The sequence below is a fragment of the Primulina tabacum genome, chromosome 14 (genome assembly GCF_025594145.1).
Source record: "Primulina tabacum isolate GXHZ01 chromosome 14, ASM2559414v2, whole genome shotgun sequence".
Taxonomy (NCBI): Eukaryota; Viridiplantae; Streptophyta; class Magnoliopsida; order Lamiales; family Gesneriaceae; genus Primulina; species Primulina tabacum.
The window spans coordinates 5035466-5058258 of record NC_134563.1 but is presented as its reverse complement, the minus strand read 5'-3'; the positions used below and the strand labels follow the sequence as shown (position 1 = coordinate 5058258).

General features: G+C 33.1%; 3 protein-coding genes and 1 pseudogene across 7 annotated transcripts; 1 reads left to right on the top strand and 3 right to left on the bottom strand.

Annotated features, from left to right (window-relative positions):
* Window positions 1-316: 316 nt before the first annotated feature.
* LOC142524526 (uncharacterized) lies at window positions 317-1525 on the bottom strand. 2 transcript variants are annotated; one of them, XM_075628553.1, is made up of 3 exons: window positions 1118-1525; window positions 877-1019; window positions 317-577 (listed from the first exon to the last, which is right to left on the bottom strand). In XM_075628553.1, the coding sequence occupies exons 1-3, from the start codon at window positions 1383-1385 to the stop codon at window positions 473-475; spliced, it is 516 nt and encodes a 171-aa protein (XP_075484668.1). In that variant the 5' UTR covers window positions 1386-1525; the 3' UTR covers window positions 317-472. The 2 variants fall into 2 exon arrangements, with proteins under 2 accessions (XP_075484668.1, XP_075484666.1); XM_075628551.1 differs by having other exon boundaries at window positions 317-583; window positions 1118-1522.
* Window positions 1526-6353: 4828 nt separating this feature from the next.
* Window positions 6354-9051, bottom strand: LOC142524612 (nucleobase-ascorbate transporter 7-like; annotated as a pseudogene).
* A 1286-nt stretch (window positions 9052-10337) lies between these two features.
* On the top strand, window positions 10338-13564 carry LOC142525153 (GCN5-related N-acetyltransferase 5, chloroplastic). 4 transcript variants are annotated; one of them, XM_075629331.1, is made up of 3 exons: window positions 10338-10823; window positions 10917-11063; window positions 11747-12451. In XM_075629331.1, the coding sequence occupies exons 1-3, from the start codon at window positions 10423-10425 to the stop codon at window positions 12006-12008; spliced, it is 810 nt and encodes a 269-aa protein (XP_075485446.1). In that variant the 5' UTR covers window positions 10338-10422; the 3' UTR covers window positions 12009-12451. The 4 variants fall into 4 exon arrangements, with proteins under 4 accessions (XP_075485446.1, XP_075485445.1, XP_075485444.1 ...); XM_075629330.1 differs by adding an exon at window positions 13003-13564 and having other exon boundaries at window positions 10339-11063; window positions 11747-12038; XM_075629329.1 differs by adding an exon at window positions 12948-12966 and having other exon boundaries at window positions 10339-11063; window positions 11747-12038.
* Window positions 13565-14536: 972 nt separating this feature from the next.
* LOC142525133 (uncharacterized) lies at window positions 14537-17863 on the bottom strand. Its single transcript, XM_075629305.1, has 7 exons — window positions 17306-17863; window positions 17082-17162; window positions 16798-16974; window positions 16028-16198; window positions 15665-15877; window positions 15502-15590; window positions 14537-15398 (listed from the first exon to the last, which is right to left on the bottom strand). The coding sequence occupies exons 1-7, from the start codon at window positions 17403-17405 to the stop codon at window positions 14742-14744; spliced, it is 1488 nt and encodes a 495-aa protein (XP_075485420.1). The 5' UTR covers window positions 17406-17863; the 3' UTR covers window positions 14537-14741.
* Window positions 17864-22793: the final 4930 nt, after the last annotated feature.

The following is a 22793-nucleotide window of genomic DNA, read 5'->3' as shown; positions in this document are numbered from 1 at the left end:
CTCACAAATCTTTATCTGTGAGACGGTCTCACAAATCTTTATCTGTGAGACGAGTGAACTTTACCTATATTCACAATAAAAAATAATACTCTTACATTAAAAATAATACTTTTTCATGGATGACCCAAATAAAAGATACGTCTCACAAAATATGACTCGTGAGACCATCTCACAAAAGTTTTTCCCTATATAGACAGGGTGCATACTCTACCATAAACATATCTTTCTTTCCCATAGGTTCCAAAGCTACCCGACGACGACTTGTTTTTGTCTAATATCTTTATTTACCTTAGTTACCTTCAATTATTCAAGAAGCTAGAAGTAAAATGTGATGAGATTACTGCATTAGTCAAGAAATTGTCTATTTTTGCTACCCTATTCTATTAACCTATACAAAGACATTAGTACTCAAACAAGTGGTAATTGATGGCGTGCAGAAAACGTTCCCATCACCATATTCCATTACTGATCATCAGCTCGCAGACTCTGAAATGCTTTGCAACGATGGCCGCCACGATTTGGGCCGTCCCGCGGTTGAATTTGCCGTCCTCTGCCGGTGTTTGTCCAGTCTTTTGCCCTGTGTCTGATTTTATATGTGGCTTTCATTAGTTTCTTTCAAAGATAAACAAATAGTATCGATTTGAGTTGTCGATTTCAGAACAAGATTTGATTCAGATAATAGCTTTTAATTTAATATTTGAACTTAAACGGTTACATATTAATATTTAATCATATATTTAGCTCTGATCGTAATGTCAGATTGTAGGCCACAAGTGCTGACACAAAAATTCGTATATTGCCAACTTTTTTTTGCCTCTAAAATTTTGCGATTTCATGAAACAGAATCGATTAAAATCCAAAATAGCGAAGGATTACCTGATGATCATTCTTCTCCAGTCCCGAGTTTTCCGCTAGAATCTCGGAACCGGTGTTCTCGGCCACCAGCATGTTTTCACCGGAATCCGACTGGTTTTTCTTCATCTTTGCATGCTTCTTCGCTCTAAGAACTTTCATAACCTCTGCAACAAATCACCAAGAAATTGATATCCAAATCTCATCTGTGCAAAACATAGCATAAATCATCACCACGAGTACAACATGGCTTGGAAAAACGGACCTTGAGTGGTGACAAGGCGATAAGCCCGGCCAAGAACCAGAGTGTCGCTCGGCCGGAGAAGCTTCACTCGAGTGAACCTCACGGTCCTGCCGCCGTCACCGGAGCTCTCGTCGCCGGAGGCCGGCAACGGAATTATGAGAGATACATAATGTCCCGGATTCACTTTCATCACCTCATTTGCGGTAATCTGCCAATACATCCTCTCAAGCTTTCCATTTGGATGCTGTATCACTAGTGCTGCTGCATCAACTGCTTGGCAATTTCCCATCTTTTCTTTTTCGTCTGATAAATGAAAAATTTATTTAGTACAGATTCAACAATGTTCGTGAAGAAGATGAAGGAGATAGATAAGGGAATTAGACACAAGAAAGAAAGGAGAGTACCCACACAACCATGCAGTAAAATATAGTGTTTCCTCATTAGAAATATGCTTGATAACGACATTATTTGGCTAGTAATTTCTTTAGTGGTGGTGTATATACTTTAATTAATATATGAAATATTCAAAAATTATATATATATTTTTTTTCTTTTTCTCCTCGTTAGCATAATATTTCTTTATTAACATTCTAAAAAAAATTGTTATATTTGCAGAGCCACTTTGACTTTTATAATTTTGGATAATAATTTCAATTATAATGTATAAATAAAAATAATACATATATGACAATATTGTTAAGAATGACGTTTTAGCTGTCGATTAAAAATATAGAGAATTTAAAGATTGTAGTCTTTTAAAAACAACACATATATGATATATTATTACATTTGTATGCCATAAAAATAGAAAAATTTCATATTTAATAGATGAGTGACACCCTGATCGATATTTATATAAATATACATAAGGTAAAAACTCGTGTGAGACAGTCTCACGGGTCATATTTTGTGAGACAGATCTCTTATTTGAGTCATCATGAAAAATATTATTTTTCATGTTAATAGTATTACTTTTTATTGTGAATATCTGTATGGATTGACGTGTCTCACAGATAAAGATTCATGAGACTATCTCACAAGAGACCTACTCATAAACATTCAATATAACAAAACTGTATATATATATAATACAATTATTTGATAGAATAAATACTGAAGTATTATGTTTTTTTTAAAAAAAAAAACTGTGAAAACGTGACATTTCCTATTTAATTTTTTTTAGTAAATTTTATTTGTAATTTAAAATTACGTCTTTTTTAATATCAAAATTGTTGTGTCGTCGGTTCGGATTTTTCGAGGATTGTTATTTACAAAACATCGTATTTGGTGTTAAAGATTAATTTTGCAGACGATCTGATTTATTATTTTTTTTATTTTGAGGCGGCATTTTGTTGCTGAAATTCTGGTGGCAGTGCCACGTGGCTTGCCGTCAAAATCTACGATCTTGGAGGGTTGTGTTGTCACGATCATCTGTGAACTAATGCATTGGTTCTCTGAAGAGACGGCAATTAATTAAGGAAAATAAATAAATAATTAATATAATATAATATATTTTAAAATTTAAAATTCATGTTGCAATCTATACTTTTTATAATTTATATGTTATTATTATTATTATTATTATTATTATTATTTTCCTAATAAAGTGAATCGGTCTAAACATTTGTGCAGGCCATGAACAAATAGAATAGTAATATATTTCATTAATTATGGGGTCCATCCATTTTTTTTTTTGGATTTTAAAGATTATGGAAATATGAATATCTTAACTATGTTCTACTTACCATGTCTCATATATGTATAGGTTTATATATATATTTACACATATTAAGAAAATTATTGGAAAGTAAATTTTATAAAAAAATCATTTTACTATTATTTAACTAGTGTTTTAAATTATTGTAAGCAGTTCATGTATTTAATGAGATGAGTAGATCGATAAAAGAAACGAGGAGAAAAAAAAAAAAACTAAACATGAGAAATTTAATATATACTTTGGCCATATGAAAAAACAATGTAGTTTTTTTTATATGTAAAACGGATCAAATATTTAAAACTGAAAACGCGAAATTCTTGGATCGAAAATATTCGGATTTCGTGAAATAATTCATTAGGTTTTGTCTACGATCGACCAGTCGAAGATATTTGATCTAAACTATAGGAAACCCTAGCTAGTTGAAACTATGAAGAAATTCTTGAACTATGTATATGAGAACAATTTATAATTAAATGACAGTCAAATCAACATTGTAAAGACATGTGACATGTTGGGATATTAGTTCCAAAACATTAAATGATGAAATGGACTACTTCATTTTCATTAAGTTTTGAGAATATGGGCTAAATTATAAAATCATTGGGAGACGGTTTTACGAATTTTTATCTTTGAGACGGGTCAACTCTACCGATATTCACAATAAAAAGTAATACTCTTAGCATAAAAAATAATATTTTTTCATGGATGAACAAAATAAGATATACGTCTCACAAAATACGACCCGTGAGACTATCTCAGGCAAGTTTTTATCTAGAAATAAATAATTGAATATTAAAAGATAAATGCAATTATTTTAACTTATCAATTATTATATTAAATGCTGAGAGCCTCAGTTTTCTACTGTTGGGACAGCTTTAAAATGGGAAATAATTTAAAAAATCAAATTTGCTATATGGATCTGTACAATGTGGGGGACAGACTTTACCAGAAGTTGAACAAATGTTTTATTGGTGAGAAAACATTCTAATCTAGTGGCCATATCTTTGAAGCTTGCACATGCCATGGAGCTTCATGCCATTGCCAATTTAAATTATATTTTTTATTTAAAACAATCTATATTCATAAAATAAATGAAAGGATATTTCCTTATGAATTCAATTAATAAATTAATATTATCAGTGTCATCTCGATCGTCCTCTCGACAAAAATCTCGAGTCCGCGCCTGTAACTCATGCTTGTAATTTACAAGAATGTGCTTGCAAACTTATTAATTGTTTTGTTTCTTTTATTAACATTGTTTTAACTAACAAGAACCTTGCTAAAAAAATGTAGTTGTTAATGTGTAGGTTTCATATCAGGACTAATTCGCAAGCGATTTTCATACTGAAAATGAACCGGGGATATTTTGTTAGTTCATTGATTTTGAAGAACTAAGAAAACTCGAGAAATTTTTTTTCATGAAAGTGATTATGTGACGTTACACACATTAATATGAAATATTTTGTTTCCATCAAGATTTTTTTTAAAAAAAATTAGGAAGATGAAAAATATAGAGTTGAATAATTGTAAAACGTAGGTAGTCGATTAGTAACAACACGTACGCAAAAGGGTAAAAAGTCCGAGACCAGTCGACAACCTTTTCAACACTTCACCCCACTCATAATTCTCACTTTATTTTACGCTTTTCATAACCTGATGGGATCTCTCAATTCCATGCAAATAATTTATTTTGTTTTATTTTATTTTTGGATGAAGCCAAAAAATTTGTAATTGTTTATCTAATATAACATGAAAAAATAAATTTGATTAAATCAATGTGAAAGTCTCGGTGACGACTAAAATTTTAAATGTTTTATATCAAACGTATTTGTTAGGTAGGACATTGTTTGAGGAACAAACCAATCACGAGACGACACGTGCACGAGGTGGTCTTCTTGCCTGCCAAAGAATGGAGATGATTTTACGCAAGTTTGCTTGAATATATGGAGACACTAAAGTATGATAATTGGGATAAATTTTTTAAAAAAAGAAGTGGTGGGCATAGTGTCATCTCATGTAAAATAGTTGTTCCTTTTTTAAAAAAAAAATCGTCAAAAATTTGTGTTAGACGGTCTCACATGTCGTATTTTGTGAATCAGATCTCTTATTTGGGTCATTCATGAAAAAGTATTACTTTATATGCTAAGAGTATTATTTTTTATTGTGAATATCGATAAGATTGACCTGTCTAACAGATAAATATTCGTGAGACCGTCTCACAAAAAACCTACCTTTTTTTATCCTTTTCCCATTATGTGATTTTGGACCCCCATTGTCCATGTGAAATTTGTATTTTTGCCTATAGACAAAAGTGTTACTGACACGTGAATTACTTTATTTCATGGATTAGCATGAGATTCACTTGGCTTAATTTTTTTATGTTTAATTTTATATATTATATGAGTTGAATTAGTTAATTATATTACAAATATAATATATATTTTTTATATTGTTATTCATGGGATGTTAATAATTAAATGGGTGAAGTAATTATTTGAAGTAAACAACAGTTTTAAGGACCATAGAATGTTTGAGCCATTTGAACAATATTGGAGTACCGTAGAGGGATAGAGCATTCCAAGAAGCAAATATGAAATAATTGGGTGTTCTTTGTTCCTAAGTGACATATATGATTTTGATATCCATGAATGACCCACTACCCTTGGCCCATCCCTAGCCCAAATGGAAGACATACCCATTAAGGGCTCATGTATTCTATTATAAATATCAGGTTTGAGTGTTTGATTTATTTATTTACTATATTATTTTCAGCAGCACTCTTAGCTGCTCTCACCTTATATCCTCAGTTTCTGACTTGAGCATCGGAGGGGCTACGCCGAGACATCCTCCCGTCCCCCTTCTAACGGTCTTATTTATGATTTCAGGTTCAGGACAATTACGAACATGCGTCTGAACTAGTGATATTTGCCAGAATCGGACACTAAATTTCTCGTGAGTATCAAATTTGTTAACAAAATGAAGCAAGTGTCGCTGCCAAACGAAACACACATCAAGTCCTTAAAAAACCAACCAAGAAAAACTTGTTGAGATTGCAAGGCAAGGAATAGAACTCATCGCTTCTTGTATCGGTTTTATTTGAATGGAACTTATCCCACCAATGCATGCCTCTATCTTTCCTCGTCGTGCTGTCTTTCGGAGTCAACGTGACATCCAAAATCAGCACCAAAACTTCAGCAAGGAATGGTTCGGAAGAGAAAGGAACGTTGATCATATCGTTATACTGGTAGTAGGAGCCAATGATCAAATTCTTGTGTTCATGTTATTCAGAAATTTTATATTATGTGCTCCGTGCATTAGGCTGAGGAATGGATTGGCCCATAGCCTTTCACAGTTCGGTACTCGTTGAAATATTGCGGTACCGATAATCCCATGAAGATTGAGAATGCAAGGTCATGTTACAGAATTGCAGGAAACCTAGACCTCCTACCCCTGCGTTTACATTCATAGTTTTCAGTTCTTTAATTTCAATGGGCTAATTCATGTGAGATATATTGAAAAGTGTTGAGAATGCAACCAAAGTAAGAGCAAGAGGAAGATTATGGAATAATAAAATAGAACGTGTACGAGATGTTTTGGATAAAGTCCAAAAGCAAATTCACGAGACTTTACATGTGACTTCCATTCCATAACAAAAACTATAAATAAACTTTGAATGATCATGCACACCAACATAGGCAAACAGAATGCAATACAATGCAGCAACGATTGGAGCTGGGATTGAAGCAAAGACAGCTTCAAATTTGCCTGAATTGCACCAAAGTTAGTATTTAAACGTCATAGAGAAGTTTCTAGCTAGTTTATATTTGAAATGAAAAAAAAGTTATCCTTTTATTTGCCTAATATTGCAAAAAATATCATAAAAACTGCAGAAATTTGTACAACCCTTCGGCTTCCAACTCGTGTCAACCTGAGCAAACCGACATTTTCACTGTCCAGTATGAGAGTTTACAAGTGAAGTTTTTGCTAAACCAGGGGAAGGAAACAAAGAATCATACATAGAAACAGATGATCCGCTTCCGGTTCCGTAAATTCCAGAAAGCAACATGTCTACACCCTGAAATCAAACTGAACAACTTGTAATTTTGTTACCAGAATTAATCAAATGACATAAGAATTAGAATTCAAGATTCACATTCTCGTGATGTTTTTGGTCGTGTCTATGAATGCAAGTAAATGACTTTAAGCTCAATTACCTGCCAGCCAACGCCTCGGCTAAGAACAGAATGCGGCATAGGAGTTGCACTAGCATACCTTGACACAGCAATGAAAGCACCAGTGGACTGCCAATTGTTGGAGCAAAAGAAATGTCAACGATTATTACAGTACCACGAGCATTGCTACAACATGGGGTGTAAATGAGTCAAGTCCAAGTCGAGTTTATGCAACTTCACAGGTTCTAGTTAGATTGAAACAGCCTTACCAAAATAAAACCAACAGAAACATGCAATGATCCATTGAATTATTATGTTTATAGGATTCTTGACAAAATATAGGCACCTCAACAAGGGTAACAAATGAAGTCGCATTGGTTCTAGTTAGATTGAAACAGCCTTACCAAAATAAAACCAACAGAAACATGCAATGATCCATTGAATTATTATGTTTATAGGATTCTTGACAAAATATAGGCACCTCAACAAGGGTAACAAATGAAGTCGCGATGGCGACTTCATTTGTTACCCTTGTTGAGGTGCCTATATTTTGTCAAGAATTGGCGAATGCTACTCCAGCATGAAAAGTAGGAGCTCCCCATTGAAATGGATACAGAACTCTGATCCTATAAAAGGTGAATTTATCACTAGAAGTTACAAGCTCCAAGAATCTGAGAATATTATGTACTTCTAGCCCATGTCTCATGGCTGTCATATTTTTCTTCAATCAAGAACCATGGTACAAAAGGTGAAATTTTACCCGGTTATGAAAAACAACACAACGAGCCTTACCAAGGAGCAGCACTTGTGATTCCGGCAGTCAGTTCTAAAGCTTAATGGATTTTTTTGTGCAGCATTCTTGTACACTCCACCAACGTGAGTAAATGAGCATAAATCCACACTAAAATGACCGAGAATAGCACAGAAAAACGAGTGAAGATGTGTTCTCCACCTTTCACTAGATGAGGTAAGTACTGCAAAAGCCATTCAGCAAATTATATTATTAGAAGCCCCGAACATGGAGAGAGTGGCGGCAATATGCAGTGAAACTCACTTGTGAAAATATCACTAGTATGATAAGCTGAGGCAGTCCAATCTCCACACATTTTGCTACCTGGAAATGTAAAAAAGCAGGGAACACTTCACGTTTAGGGAAGTATCAAACGGTGATATTTGGAAATTAGCTTGAATTTGAAACACTTGATTTCATTTTTAAAAGAACCCTTTAATTGTCACCAGGGGAAAACCAAGCTCATAAAGCCCAAATCCATGGAGGGCTACCCATGGGACTGTAGAAAGTGGACTCAAGAACCAGTATTTTGCACATGAAAGGAAACTGATTTAGTAACTTCTAATAAAAAATATGATTCTTGATTTTAATACCCCTTTTTCATGATAATGCATTTCAAATAGAAAGATAGATACAACACCTAGTCACGTTTCTCCAAAGGCCGCTGAAGCCGATAACAATCTGAAGAGTGGAAGCCACGATCATAGCCTCTGAATTCCTCTCATAATCCTCTTGAATCTCTACACATAACACCAATTACCGTATCAAACTAGCAAATACGACTCTCTTGCAAAGGCTGAAAACGACTGGAGGGCTCATTGACAACCTCTTCAGGTTCCAAAACTTCACTATATCGACCAGCCAAGACAATTTGACAATGTTGCGGGGATATATGTATAAGAACCTCCGATCACAGCGGGCAGTCGAGTCCCGAGTAATGTCTGAGCTAGCGTTGTCAAACCAGCAACAAATTGTAGTGTCTGAATCATTTGAGCCTTATATTCCTAACCAAGGAACCATTATTTTAGTTAAAATCAAGAAATCATGTTAGTTCTTGAAAACAATTCAAAATTGAGCCCTTTTTAGTGAATAAAATCTTTTGCCTTTTTCCGCCCATTTGAGGAGCCAGAGAGGAAGGTATGAGAACCGTAGTACCAAGCATCACAATGTAGTGCTGGAAACCAAGCAGTATGGCCTCAGCTGCATTAAGAAAAAACCCAATATTAAAACAAGAATTTAGCAAACACACTAGATGAACCGATTCAAGAATTTTATCAAGTGCATGACCATCAAAACGGGAACAAAAATTGCAATTTTCCCTTAAAAAAAAAAGGAATAAAATGAAATAAGACTCTAACGGTGAACTACTCCATAAGAATGAAATAAGACTCGAACCCTAAACGAAATAAGAATACCATATAAAAAAAATAAGACAAGTATCGAAGAGATTAATCAACGTCAGATTTGATGATGAAAAAAATATATATCAGTTATGATGATGAGATTGCTGAATTTAATCAAACAAAGAAATAAGAAAAATAAAAAAGATGAAAAAGATATTGAATTATTCAAAAATCGAACAAGAAAAAAATTGGATAAATTAAACCGCAATTGTTTGAAATGATATATAAAATGTAAAATAATATTTGTTATCGAATATTTGTGAAAAATTATGTGTCTAAATTGATTTGAAAATTTATGCAGTAGATATATATATCATGCAGTAGCAGCATGTTTTAATTTGTTCTTCAAATATGACTACAACGCACCTCATGTTTTCGTCTTTTTTTTTTCTTTTTCTCTTCATTTTTAATTTTTATCACTCCATGTTATATATTTTGCTGTCATTTTCTATTTTTATTTTTCAGAGTGAAAATATATAAAAAGATATTAAAATGGAATGTTTTGGACAACTGTCTGCAAATATTAGTCGAGCCCAGAAAGATTCGTACTCCATGCTAATCAATCAAGAGAGGGGTCAGAACTAGGTTCAGTCCATACTATATGGTTCTTGAAATGCCAAAAAAGTAAAAAATACAATTTTCTTTTCAAATTTACTAAAAAGACTTAAACTAACAATGCAACTTATTTTATTATATTTAAAAGATTTCAGAACTCTTTCAAAACCTCAAGAAATAAGATAGTTATACAAAAATAGTCTCAAATCACATCCACGAAAGTAGGAGTGCAACAAAATAAGTTCAAGCCATCAAATCTCATAGCAAAAAAATAATTGAGACTTGAAATATGGACGATGACAATACAACAAATACACAGATTCAGATTGAAGATGATGTCAAAATTGCTACTTTTATGAAACAAAAAAAATCAAACACAATCCTAGGACAAGTCTCAAGCCAACAAAAACAAAAATAAATTAATTGGCTATACCAAAGGAAATACACAAATCTTAATTGAAAATGATGACAAGATTTTATCAAACTAGAAAAACTTTGAACTCATTACGATTTATTACACTATATTTTTTTATTGTTTTTTATTTATGTCATATTTATTATTATGATTGCCATTCGCATTGTCTTATACGTGATTTTTTATTATATGACTTGAGCATGTAAATTATCAATCTGAGTTCAATGATCGACGAAACTTGAACTTTCCTAATATCTGAGCTTCAACTACGGCAATGGTAACTACAGTATCTGTATCGATTCCTCTAAACTACCACCCCCGGCGCCATCTCCGCCGCTACCTCCACAACCCCTCCGCGGAAAACCACAATTATCCAATACAACCTTTTCTAAGCTTCTCCAATTACAGCCGCTGCAATGTTTCGCTATCCCTATCAGCATCCCACTCATCTTCTTCTTCTCCATCTCCTGCAGCATCGGTACAGAACCCACTTCAAACAGGTCGTTTCCTGACAAATAAAGAGCTCGAAAGTCTTGAATTTCTCGGAAATTACAGCTACCACCAGCAATTGGAATCTGGGTTTCTTTGGGTTCGTGTAATGAGGGAAGAAGAAATGGACATCACCGCGACTTTGTTGTCCGAGTCTTTTGCAGAGTCGATACTGATTCCTAACGGGTATGCGAAATTACTTGGGTTTTTGGTGAAGAATTACTTGATTGAGAGGAGGGAAACGATGCCTCACTGCGCAACGCTTCTCGGAGTTTATAGGGAAAATGGGGAAGATGATTTTGAACTGGCTGGGACTGTGGAATTGACTTTTGATGAAAAGGGCTACAATGCTAGTCCTCCTTCGCCTACTCCTCCCAAGAACTCGCCATATATTTGTAATATGGCAGTGAGGAATCCGCTTCGAAGGTGTTTTCCTAGCCTGTTACTTCAAATGATTCGCTCTGTTTCTTGATCTGGTGTGGGTGAAACTTTGACTAATTTTGCAAGTGTTATATCCTGGTGTCTGGATTTAGCTGTTCGATTTGGAAGAGTTTCTTTTTATGAGAAAAGTACTAGCAAGAACGAAAATGAATGAGTTTATGTGTTGCATGTGAAACTGTGAATTCCATTGTAGAGCTCCAGTAGGGGAAAACCTAATTTCGTCCCCTCTAATGAAATCATGAAATGTTCTTACAGTGTATGTACATAATGTGTAGAGGTGAAGTGTGTGAATGTGATCAGATACCCCTTTAGTTCAGAAGTTCATTTAGAATATTTTGATCTGAAATAAATGTCATAGGTTGAATTGGTGAGCTATCTTCTTTATCCATGGATTTGACTCACATATTATGGAGAAAAGGTTCCGATATTTCCAAAGGCAACATAAGATAGGTTACCTATAAGCTTAAGCTCATACTGTGACCATCACCAGTATGCCTAGAGAGTCAGGCTTAATCCATCCATAAAGTTTCCATTTTTATCTTGCTTAAATTCGATCTATAAGTTTTTATTTGAAATGTGGTAGATGATGCTTCTTAGGAAAAAAAAAAAGCAACTAATACTTTTATCACTCTCGTGTTATCTGAATCTTCATATAAAAAATTATTCAGGAGGGGCATTGGCTGGCATCTATTGAACGCGGGGGAGGAACTTATTTCGAGAATGAGTTCCTCAAGGGAGGTCTATCTACATTGCAGGATTATTGATGAAGCTCCATTCAACATGTATACTAAAGCAGGTTACGGTGTTGTTAAGACAGATAGCATACTTACCTTGTTGACATTGCAAAGGCGTAAGCATTTAATGCGCAAAGACCTTCCTGTCCTCGAGGACGCTTCTTCAGTGGATATTCCTAAAGAGGAGCTTAGTTGATCAACTGGTGGGTATACTGGACCTTTTGAGGTAACAACCAAGTGAATACCACGCAATTTACTTACAAGCAAGTGATTGCTGCTAAAACTTATTTAGGTATTCATAATTTGTTGTGCATTGTATATCATAGAAGGAATAGAAGGACCTTTTATCTTTTTGTATTATCTTGACTTGAGATTTAGTAAGTAGTAGTTGGCCATGTAATTTGGAATTTCAATTGGAGCCTTTTGGCTTAGGCTCACAGTGAATATATAACATTGCATTGAAAAGCGATTTTGATCATGAAAGCATGTATGTTCTATTTCTTAATTCCCGAATTGAACTTCACAATTCATGATATGAATGAAAAAGTGCTCAGAGGATTTGAAACTAAATTACAAATGTTTTGAGTTTTGTTTCTATACACCATGTTTTGACTGCATCATTTACTAATTTCTCTTTGTAATTTTTTATATTTTCTCCAAGCTCACACCATGGGATATAATATAAAAAATGTTTCATTAAAAACATTTGATATTTGTTGATTAGTTGATTCTTTGCCCCCATGTGACATCTACATTGATCGAGGTATTTGTAAAAGACTCAAGACAGTCACTAACATTTCAAGTTAAATGTGAAACTTAGATTTATTATATTCGTTCTTCAAAATGTGTGGCATAGAATCAGATATCATTGCAACACCAATTCTTTGTTTGTTAAAATGCCTGTCTAATGGTTTATTCTCTACTAAATCAGCTTGGAATTTAATTATCCAGCATAATCTTCAGGCTTCTTATTCTGTCCAATCTCTCATTTATTTCGAGGTTGGGTGTGTCTTGATACCAGTATCAAAGCACAGGCATAGTGCTGGCATCTATTTTTATTTTATTTTATTTTTACAATGTCTATTTATTTCTGTTGCAACGATTTTGTGACTGTCCCATGTGTTATTATTTTTAGTCGATATAGAAAAAAAGTCCGGGACTTATTTTCTATACATTATTGTGGTAGCTAGCACCAAGGATTTGATTTGGTTCTTGGAGAGGTGGAAGGAGGTTTTGGGTGGCGTCTCAAAGGGCACGTCCAAGAAAGATAGCATTATTGATTTCATGGTTCCTCTGGTGCCAAATGAATAAATACAGAGGTATGGCTTCGTCATTTGAGAGAATCGTTTGGAAAGTCAGGAGCTATATTTTGCTCCTGGGGTAGTTTTCCCCACATCTGCAGAAAGGAGTGGCACATGTAGCACTTTATGGAAGTTGGGTATTGGTGGCACAGCTATTGGCAAGTGGCTCAAACGAGCTCAGAATTGATTCAAATCGAATATAGATGGATTTGTTGGTTAGAACAAATTCGGAATTGATTCAAACCGAATAGAGACCGGTGTTCTAAAGTTTTTCCTAGTGTTGCAACAGAACGTAGGGCGGTATGAGATCATCTTGGTTGATTTGTCATTCCATGCAAGGAATTATTTTTTTTTTTTTGGTCAAAAACCCAGCTCTACATTTGGGTCGCTCTCCAGGAAGGAGCTTCAAAGGGTTAAGATAGTAAAAGTGGAGAATGAATTAATAGTATGTTTGGAATTTATTTGAAACATAATGTAAGTTTTGAGTTTCGCAAGGATATAATCAGCCAAAACATAAGAGAGCAAAACTATTTACCTCTCTACTGCAACAGAACCAATGGATAATGAAGTAAGCTCTCACCTACCCATATTCTTGCCCATTTTATCTTCAACTTATTTCAATTTTGCAATTTCTAAATATTGTGTCGACTCAAGTAAATACATTATTTCACTGTAAAAATAAAATAAATTATTATAAGTTCTTAAGTTATTATGACAAAAATAAAATATCTTTAAAAATAAAATTTTCAAATCATAGAAGACACGAGTCTCGTGAAAAAATTAATATAGTCAGCTTGAAATTACGAAATCATGACTGCTCTTCATTTAACAAGTTTTTGCTTTCAATGATTTGCACTTCTATTTTTACAGCATCATCATCATTAATATATACCAACGGCTTTTGGTTTTTATGATATACCATTTCAAACAGACGATAGCAGAAATCAAACAATGGTTCCGTAATTTTTTACACTGATCACATCCAAATGTGGATAGGATTAACATGTCGAGAAAATTAAAGAAATATGGTCGATAACGTAGGAAATGTGTCAATATTTTATTGGAACATGTCTGTATCAATTGTCTTGATCTGTTATAAATTTGCTGCAGATCATATAGATTTTACTCTATAGCCGCACCACCAAATTATTTAGTAGCATTGGATCCGCTGATCATATTTAAGAATTTGAGAAAAGAAACAGATGTTTGTCTTTGTCCATGGAACTTATAGAGGGGCACAGTCATTTCCATGACACATATAGACCACTTGATTCACCCACATTATTAAACGGCAACCGATACATCAAGCTAATTCCAGAAAGTAAAGCATGAAACCTTTGTTTGACATAACAGCGGACGAACAACAGTTTTTAAGGGAGCCAACCCATATTTCGAAAAACTAACACATTTCGAAAAACATATGTTTGATAACATTTCTTTTCAATAGCTACAATAGATATATAAGGTGAATTTTACAATAGGAAACCTAGTCTAGCAAACAGATGCCATCTCCAAAGATGTAGGAATACAATAATTTGCACCTAGCTAGCTATACCCCAAACTTTTAATACATCCCACCCACAAGAAATCTTGAAAAATTAAAGAACATAATGCATGTGCACTAAAGATCAATGTCCATACCCATGGCTGACTCGAGAATGAATGTTACGATGATCATAAACAGGAAAACCATGGTTGAGAGGCTTAATTACCATGTTTTCTTGCTGTTTGTCTTGCTCTTGCACTGCCCCAAAAACTATCTCATTGGTATTCTCAAAGCTCTGTTCGTAGTAAGTTTGTAGGGCAGAGGAATGGTATTGATGATGATGTTGCTGCTTCTTCGTTTGCTGCTGCTGCTGAAGGTCTCCGTCCCACTCACTATAGAAAGCACGGCCTTGGCGAAGCTGTTGCATTTTCTCGGAATCTTTGGACATGAAGGGATAGGTTTTCCGTGGAGTAGGGGTCCGAGTTTCAACGGTAGGAGGCTCATCCTCATCTGGAATAACAAAGCTCTCTTGCAACGGCCAAGAATTTGAATACTTTTGATGTTGGTAATACCGATTTTGGCTATTATGTTTTGATGACTTCTTGTGGAACACAGTGAACACTCCTCCCATTATTTCTGCAGCAGATGCTCCAGTTTGGGCAACCAATCTCCCAATAGATCCCAGAAAGCTTTCTTCTTGTTTTTCTTGATCATCTTCTGTTGGAATTAGTGGAGACCGTTTCACAGATTTCATTGGATTCTGATATGTGTTGGGAGAAACATGTGCTTCCACAACTTCCTGATGCAAATAATAAAAGGTAAAAGATATGGATAATTGACCAGCTAAAGATAAAATAGTAGTCGTCCTTTAGAAACTAGATATGTCATGAAATTCAACTCACGTCTTGAGAAGAAACAATAGATCCAACCCTATATTGAAGCAACGCTAGCATATAACCAAAGAATCCAGCTGCTATAAGCACCGCAATGCCTGCAGATATTCCATCTTATAAATTTCTTTACGAACATACTTGAGATTAACGAGTAATGTTTGAGGTATCTTACCTATGGGGAAACCACTTCCATACTGATAAGCACAATCATCAAAATGGAGTTGTATTTCACGAATTGCCTTGTTTCCACGGTCAATAACGAGAAGAGAGCAACTGCTCCCAATATAGACCACATCAAAATCATTTGAAAATTTTGCATCTTCACTCTGTCCATCTACATGTCCACCACCACGACCCCGTTTGCCTCCAGCAATGGTTGTGACCCCTAGAGAAAGCAAGATGACCGCAATTGGAATCCATAAAGCCATTACAATTGTTTATGGTCACTCACCAAAACAAGGCAACAATAAATAAATGTAACCATACACACAACCATCCTTCAATGTAGGCTAAATGGAAAATCAAGAAGAATCACCTGTATCACTAATCTTTCTGATTGCCATATTATCCGTGTCCGCAACATAAACATTTCCTCTGTCATCAACTGTAAGCCCTTTCGGGTGATTCATCTTTGCTTCCCTCAATTTACCATCCACGTGTCCATTGTATCCATCAGCAGACCCTGAAACCAACTTTGGCCGGCTGTCTGAAATATATATTAGCAAATTTAGTCGGTGTGAGGGGGGGGGGGGGGGGGGGGGGGGGGGACATATTAAAAAGGGAAGGGCAGGAATCAGTTGACAAAACTTTTGAGTTGAATTCCTAGCAATCAACGCTGTGTTAAAAATCATGTGATCCAAAAAAAGAATAGGATCTTCTAATACATTATAGCAATCTCACAACCCCAACTTATCGCACATCTGACGTCTACCATACTACAAGCCAGAAAATGAAATACGCCCTATTCAGGGCTAGACCAAAAGTATGTAGTAGAAGCAACCATTTCAAAACAGTAGACAAACCAAACTTAGCTAATTAACCCATTTTGGCATATCATTGTCAACAAAAGTATGGCGACAAGAGTCCAACATACTAACAACATCAGCAATTCAACTTCCAATTTAGAACGAACGTATAAATTCCATTCAATTTCAAACAACAGGTAAATCAATATATCGATATAAGTAGAACAGTCTAGGGCAAAAACCGCACCACGTGATCTAAGAAAGCACCAACACATACGCAACTAGGTCGAGTGATTTAACCAATAAATCACAATAAAAATGAACTATTTCAAAAACTTACAAAGGGACAAAGAGGAGGAAATCTTATAAAGATTGCTATTAGCTGAATCCAAAATTAGAAGGTCCCCATCAGATAATGCTTCAACAGCATAAGGCTCAATGCCAAGCTTGCTGCCATCAAAGACAGTCTCCACATTATACCCAGTCTCAAATTTCATCATTGGACGTCCTGATATCACTGCGAAACGCCATAAAATCATGCCGATTTTCGCATTTAACGAACAAAAAATCATCAAAATACAATATTTCACGAAATTTTCAATCCATCGTATAATTCATCTTTACCTGCTTTCGTGGTGACCTTGAGTGATAAAACCCGTTTCATCGCCATGGAAAATGTATTTGAGAAAAACCCATTAACAATCCCTGTCCAATCAGTAAAAGAATAAAAGGTTCAAAGATGTTTTTTTTTAAAAAAAAAAAAAAAACTGATCAAACGAAAGAAGCTCAAAGAACCCAATAGAAATGCATATCCATACAAACAAAATGTGCAAAGGAAAAATACTTACTGGCAGGTGAGGAAGTAAGTGAGACAGAGTACACACCACCAAAAAGGAGAATAACCGTGAAGAGCAAAGCCAGAAAGTTTTCCCCCATTTTAAAAGCCATGTCTCAAAGCATTCGTTCAAGAAACACAGAGAACTACCAAAAAGGTTCAAAATTGGAGATCGAAAGGCCGCATTGCTCGAAAGTTAAACTCAAAAAACAGAAGGGTTTCTGGGTTTTGAGATTCTTTTGATGAAAAGAACAAGAGAATAAAAGGAAGATGGCAAAAAGTAATGGTGTGCGCGAGGCGAGGCAGTGAGCGAAGAGTGAGGGGAGAGTGAAATGGTTAATGAGAGAGAAAAAGGAACGATAGAACGCGAGACGGGGAGTCAGTGTTGGGTGGAGTGTGTGGTAGCGTGGAGTCCCACCACCATTCTCCTCCTTAAACAGAAAATGGAATCCAAACTCCGATCCTCAATACAAGATTTTGATTGTGCGTAATCATCATATTTAGCGGACAATCCAACACCAATAATCAGCTAACAGAATTGAAGTGGGGTGTGCGAAATGATCTCTCTGCAAAATATGATAATGATGGGATATTTAAACAGCAAACGTAAGGCTGTCAACACATGTTTTTCTAACGGAAAATACAGTAAAAGTTTATATAAATTTAGATAATGTTGTGCAAAAGTGAAATCTAATCTCTTTAATGAACGGTTGATTAGATTTTTGTCACATAAAATAAAAAGTGTGTGCTTGAAATCTGAATTTTTTTTAATGGAAAGAGCCCGAAACCTTTTACATTTGGTTGTGCATTGGGCAATACTCGGAATTAGCACAATAGTTGTAAATTACGTTAATCAAGTAAATCGTAATAGAAAAGTATTATAAAACATTTCATTTGGAATCTAGAGTTTGTTAACATCAAAGATGGCGTTAGAATAATTAATATAAAAAACATTATATAATTTATATTTGCATTTCATCCTTTGCAATGTTTGACGTTTATAATATTATGATTATCTATATTATTATATAAAGGATATGTTATAAAATAACATCATTTTTTGTTTTCCAAATTATCTTTACATCGATATTTTTTCTCAAAATTGCCACAATTTATTTTGAATATTATCCCTTTCAAATTGCACTATAATCCCTCACTAATTTCTATCCATTATTATTAAATTAAACATAAAAGTAAGCATTTAATAAAATTAAAATAAAATCTTATATAAATTATTTTTATAATTTTACACGCACCATTTACTAATAATAATGAAATATGTGCACACAATTCTAATAATATATTGTAAATATTAATATTTATACTATCAATTTACCTTTACTTTCTGACAGAGAAATAGTTATTACGTTCTGTATAATTAATGTCGTTAATTATGCCGAGCAGATTTCACTCAGACAGATCGGAAAGATTTTAGATTTATAAAGCTTTCTGACTTATATTGTCATAATAATACAGGGCCATTGGCCAAGTGTGGTACAGTGATACGGGTCATATACAACGTTATTGTATTTGTGTCATGTTATAAATAAATTAATAGGTCAATTATGACAATGTTTTACAAATTTTTATTGGTGAGACGTGTAAGATTAGGGGTGTCAATTGGGTCGGGTGAGTCGAGTTTCGGGTCAACCCGCGAAATTTTTTAATTTTTTTTCAACCCGAACCCAACCCGAAGCAACCCGAAAACCCCCAATCCGAACACGAACCCGACTCAACCCGTCTAACCGTCTAACTCGAATTTTTTTTATTTTTTTAAAAAAACTTATTGAAAAAAATTCGAAAAAATTAAAAATTATAATAATATTTTAATTTAAACAAATAATAACAAAATATCTGATTTAAATTTGAAAGTTTAATTGTAGAAAATTAAAGTATACTTACTAAATCAAATAAACAATTGTTAAAAAAATAAAAAATATATAAATAAATATTAAATGATGAAAATTTATCATATAAATATACAATATATAAAAATATAGGTAATATTTTCAAAAAAAAATGTTTTCAGGTCAACCCGCGACCGAACCCGAAATTCGTCTAACATGTCACTAACCCGAACCCACCCAACCCGAACCCGAAAAACACCAACCTGAACCTGAATTTTTTCGTGTTGGGTCGTGTCGGGTTGACGGGTCGTGTTGCATTTTGACACCCCTATGTAAGATGAGTTAATTCCGCCTATATTTACAATAAAAAATAATATTTTTAGCACAAAAATAATATTTTTCATAATCGATTCAAATAAGAGATATGTCTCTTAAAATTGACTCATAAGTCCGTCTCATAAAATTTTTTATGTATGTAAATATAACTGAAATCAAACGTCATCGCAAATTGAACGAGGAAAAGTGTTCAAATCGAACTGCTTGAATAAAATAAGTGTCAGAAAAAAGAAATGGAGAATTTGCAATATTTGTGATAACTAGAAATAATGTACGTGCGTTGCACGTGGGAAAGTAATTGGAATTTGAAATAAAATTAGTTAACTCAACAAAAGATAATGATAATAATATTGTAAATTTTGAAAATTCGTGTTAATTAGTATATGTAACTAATTTGGAAAAAAAACATATTTTTTTAATTTTTTTTTAAAAAAGATTTGGACTACTAAAATTTTTCTCATATATTTTTTATCATATTGTTTTCTTTTGTTATTTGTCATATTCTCTTACTAATGCATATATTTTATTATAATATTCAATTATTACAATCTTTTTTGACAGTCAATGATATGCAATTTTTTTATTTACAATGTTGTTTGATTATTATCTTCTTTCATGTAAATTGACAACAATTTCCACTGAATGCTTTTACTTTTCTAGTCACCTTTAATTTATTAGACACTTATAATTGATAAAATATAAACTACACATTATTATTAGGGGTGAGCAAAATCCGGAAAGACTAAATTAACCGACCGAACCGAGTCAATTCGGAAATTCGGTTCGGTTATTTCGGAATTCGATTTTAAATTTAAAAAAATTCGGTTATATCGGTTAATTCGACTCGATTACGGTTTTCAAAATTTTGAAATCGGCTAACCGAATTAACCGATATAATAAATACTATTATTTAATAAATTTTTATTATTTATCAATTTTAATATATTTTTAACTTTTAAATTTTAAAATCATACCTAATTCTATAGAAAAATTTGTGATGTATGTGATTTTATGTTTTTATGCATTTGTGTAGAATGTAGTGTTCAAAAAAATTACATATATAGTTAAAGTTAAATCACATTTAAAAAAAAAACTAATCGGTTAATTCGGACAACAACCGAATTAACCGATTTTAATTCAGTTCGGTTTTCATCGGTTATGAAAAATAATTCGGCTGGTTCGGTTATTGCTAAATATTTTGGTTCGGAACGGTTGTGACTAATTTAGTTCGGTCACCGACCGAACCGACTGAATGCTCACCCCTAATTAGTATAACAATATATCATCACATAAAAAGTACTGATGGATTGATTCAAAAAAATATTGATTAAATGTTGTCATTTATTTATAATTTATAATAATAATATTTTTGACAATAAATCATCTTTTTACTGACTCTTATGACATTAATTTTAATATTTCATATTAACTCATAAGTATAATTAGCACAATCAAATTACTAATGTCATATTGGTATTATCTCCGGAAAAATAATATATTTAATTTTTCTAATTGTTTAAATATCTTAACGGAATCATTTGTGTACCCTTATCTTGAGAAAAATTCATTGCATTTATAAAGTTTGAACGGTAAATATAACTTTATAGTATACATTTAATTTGGAAACTGAATTCATTGTATGACAAACACTTCTTCCAATTCTATTTTTTTGTGTAACCCAAAAGAGTTTGTAAGACCGAGCGCTTGCCGCTTTACCAAAAGCTGTAGCTAGTAGTAATGGTGCAACTCAAATATTTTAAACCGCACAACAACTCAAGCACCACGGTTCGATCGCTCCACCAAGCAGAGACAATTATTTCACTCAACAATCTCCCTCCCAATAATTGCACTCCTTGCAATCAACGAGAATCGAACCCGTGATCTTGGCTCTGATACCAATTATAGGACCGAACGCTTGCCGCTTTACCAAAAGATATAGCTAGTGGTAATGCTGCAACTCAAATATTTTAAACCGCACAACAACTCAAGCACCACGGTTCGATCTCTCCACCAAGTAGGGACAATTATTGCACCCAACAGAGTTAATATTTTTTCTCTTTTATCTTCTTCAACTCACTGTAAAAAAGTTATTAAAAAATATTTTTATCTTGAAAAATATATTTTTTTTCGTGTCTATATATTTTGTTATATGTAAACATATAGCTACTTCATTATCTTAATTGTCATATATCTTTACTATATAATTTGTGTACATTGAAGATGAATAAGTTCATTTTGTAGTTTTTTTATTATCTAGACTTAGGTTGATATATTAATATGTAATATACATAGATATAAGAATTTTCAAATTCAATTTATTCACAATGATTTTTCATAACAAAGGCCAACTCAAAATAATAAAAATTAGGATTCATAATTATTTTAATTATGATATAAAAATAATATGTGGAAACTTTTTTTAACATTTTAATCGTAAAATATAGTGATAAATGCATGTATATGCACTATTTCATTGTGACAATTATAACTTTATTTTAATATCTTATTTCTCTTTCAAGGATCAAAATTTATTTATTTCTTATTTTGATTATCGACAAATCCAATATTTCATTTAAATGTTTTTGTTAATAATATTTACATAAGTTTTGTTGTATATTTATCCAATTAGAAAGGTTATTGTATATTTATCCAATAAGAAATGGATAAGTTATAATTCAATATATAATAATATTTGAAAACTGAAGAATGTTTCTAAATTTAAAAATCGAGTAACATGTAAGGGATCAATTCAAAACTAAAAGTTGATGCAACATGTTTCTTCTAGCTTTATAATCGAATAATATAGGATCGAGCGTTTGTCACTTTACTAAAAGCTATAACTGATGGTAACTATGCAAGTCAAAATCTTTAAATTATACAACAACTCAAGCGCCTACCCATCGTGGACAATTATTGTACCAGACAATCTATCTCCTAATAATTGCACCAATTTCAATCAATGAAAATCAAAGTCGCGATCTTGGCTCTGATACCAATTGTAGGCTCAAGTGTTTACTGTTTTATCAAAACATATAGATTATGATAACAGTGCAAGTCAAATATTTTAAATAGCACAACAGCTCAAGCGCAACATTTTAATTACTCTACCCAACTTGATCAATTATTACCCAACAAATAAGTTTATGCAAATAACATTTTACTATATCATATGAATTTATAAGACATTTGAATATAATATATTTTTGATATTCTACATAAGTAGTAGAGAAAAAAATCATTTTTCATGTATTTGAAAATTTATATTTTAAAATAAAAAAAAATCAGAATATATATATATGTAGATAGCATGTTTGACAA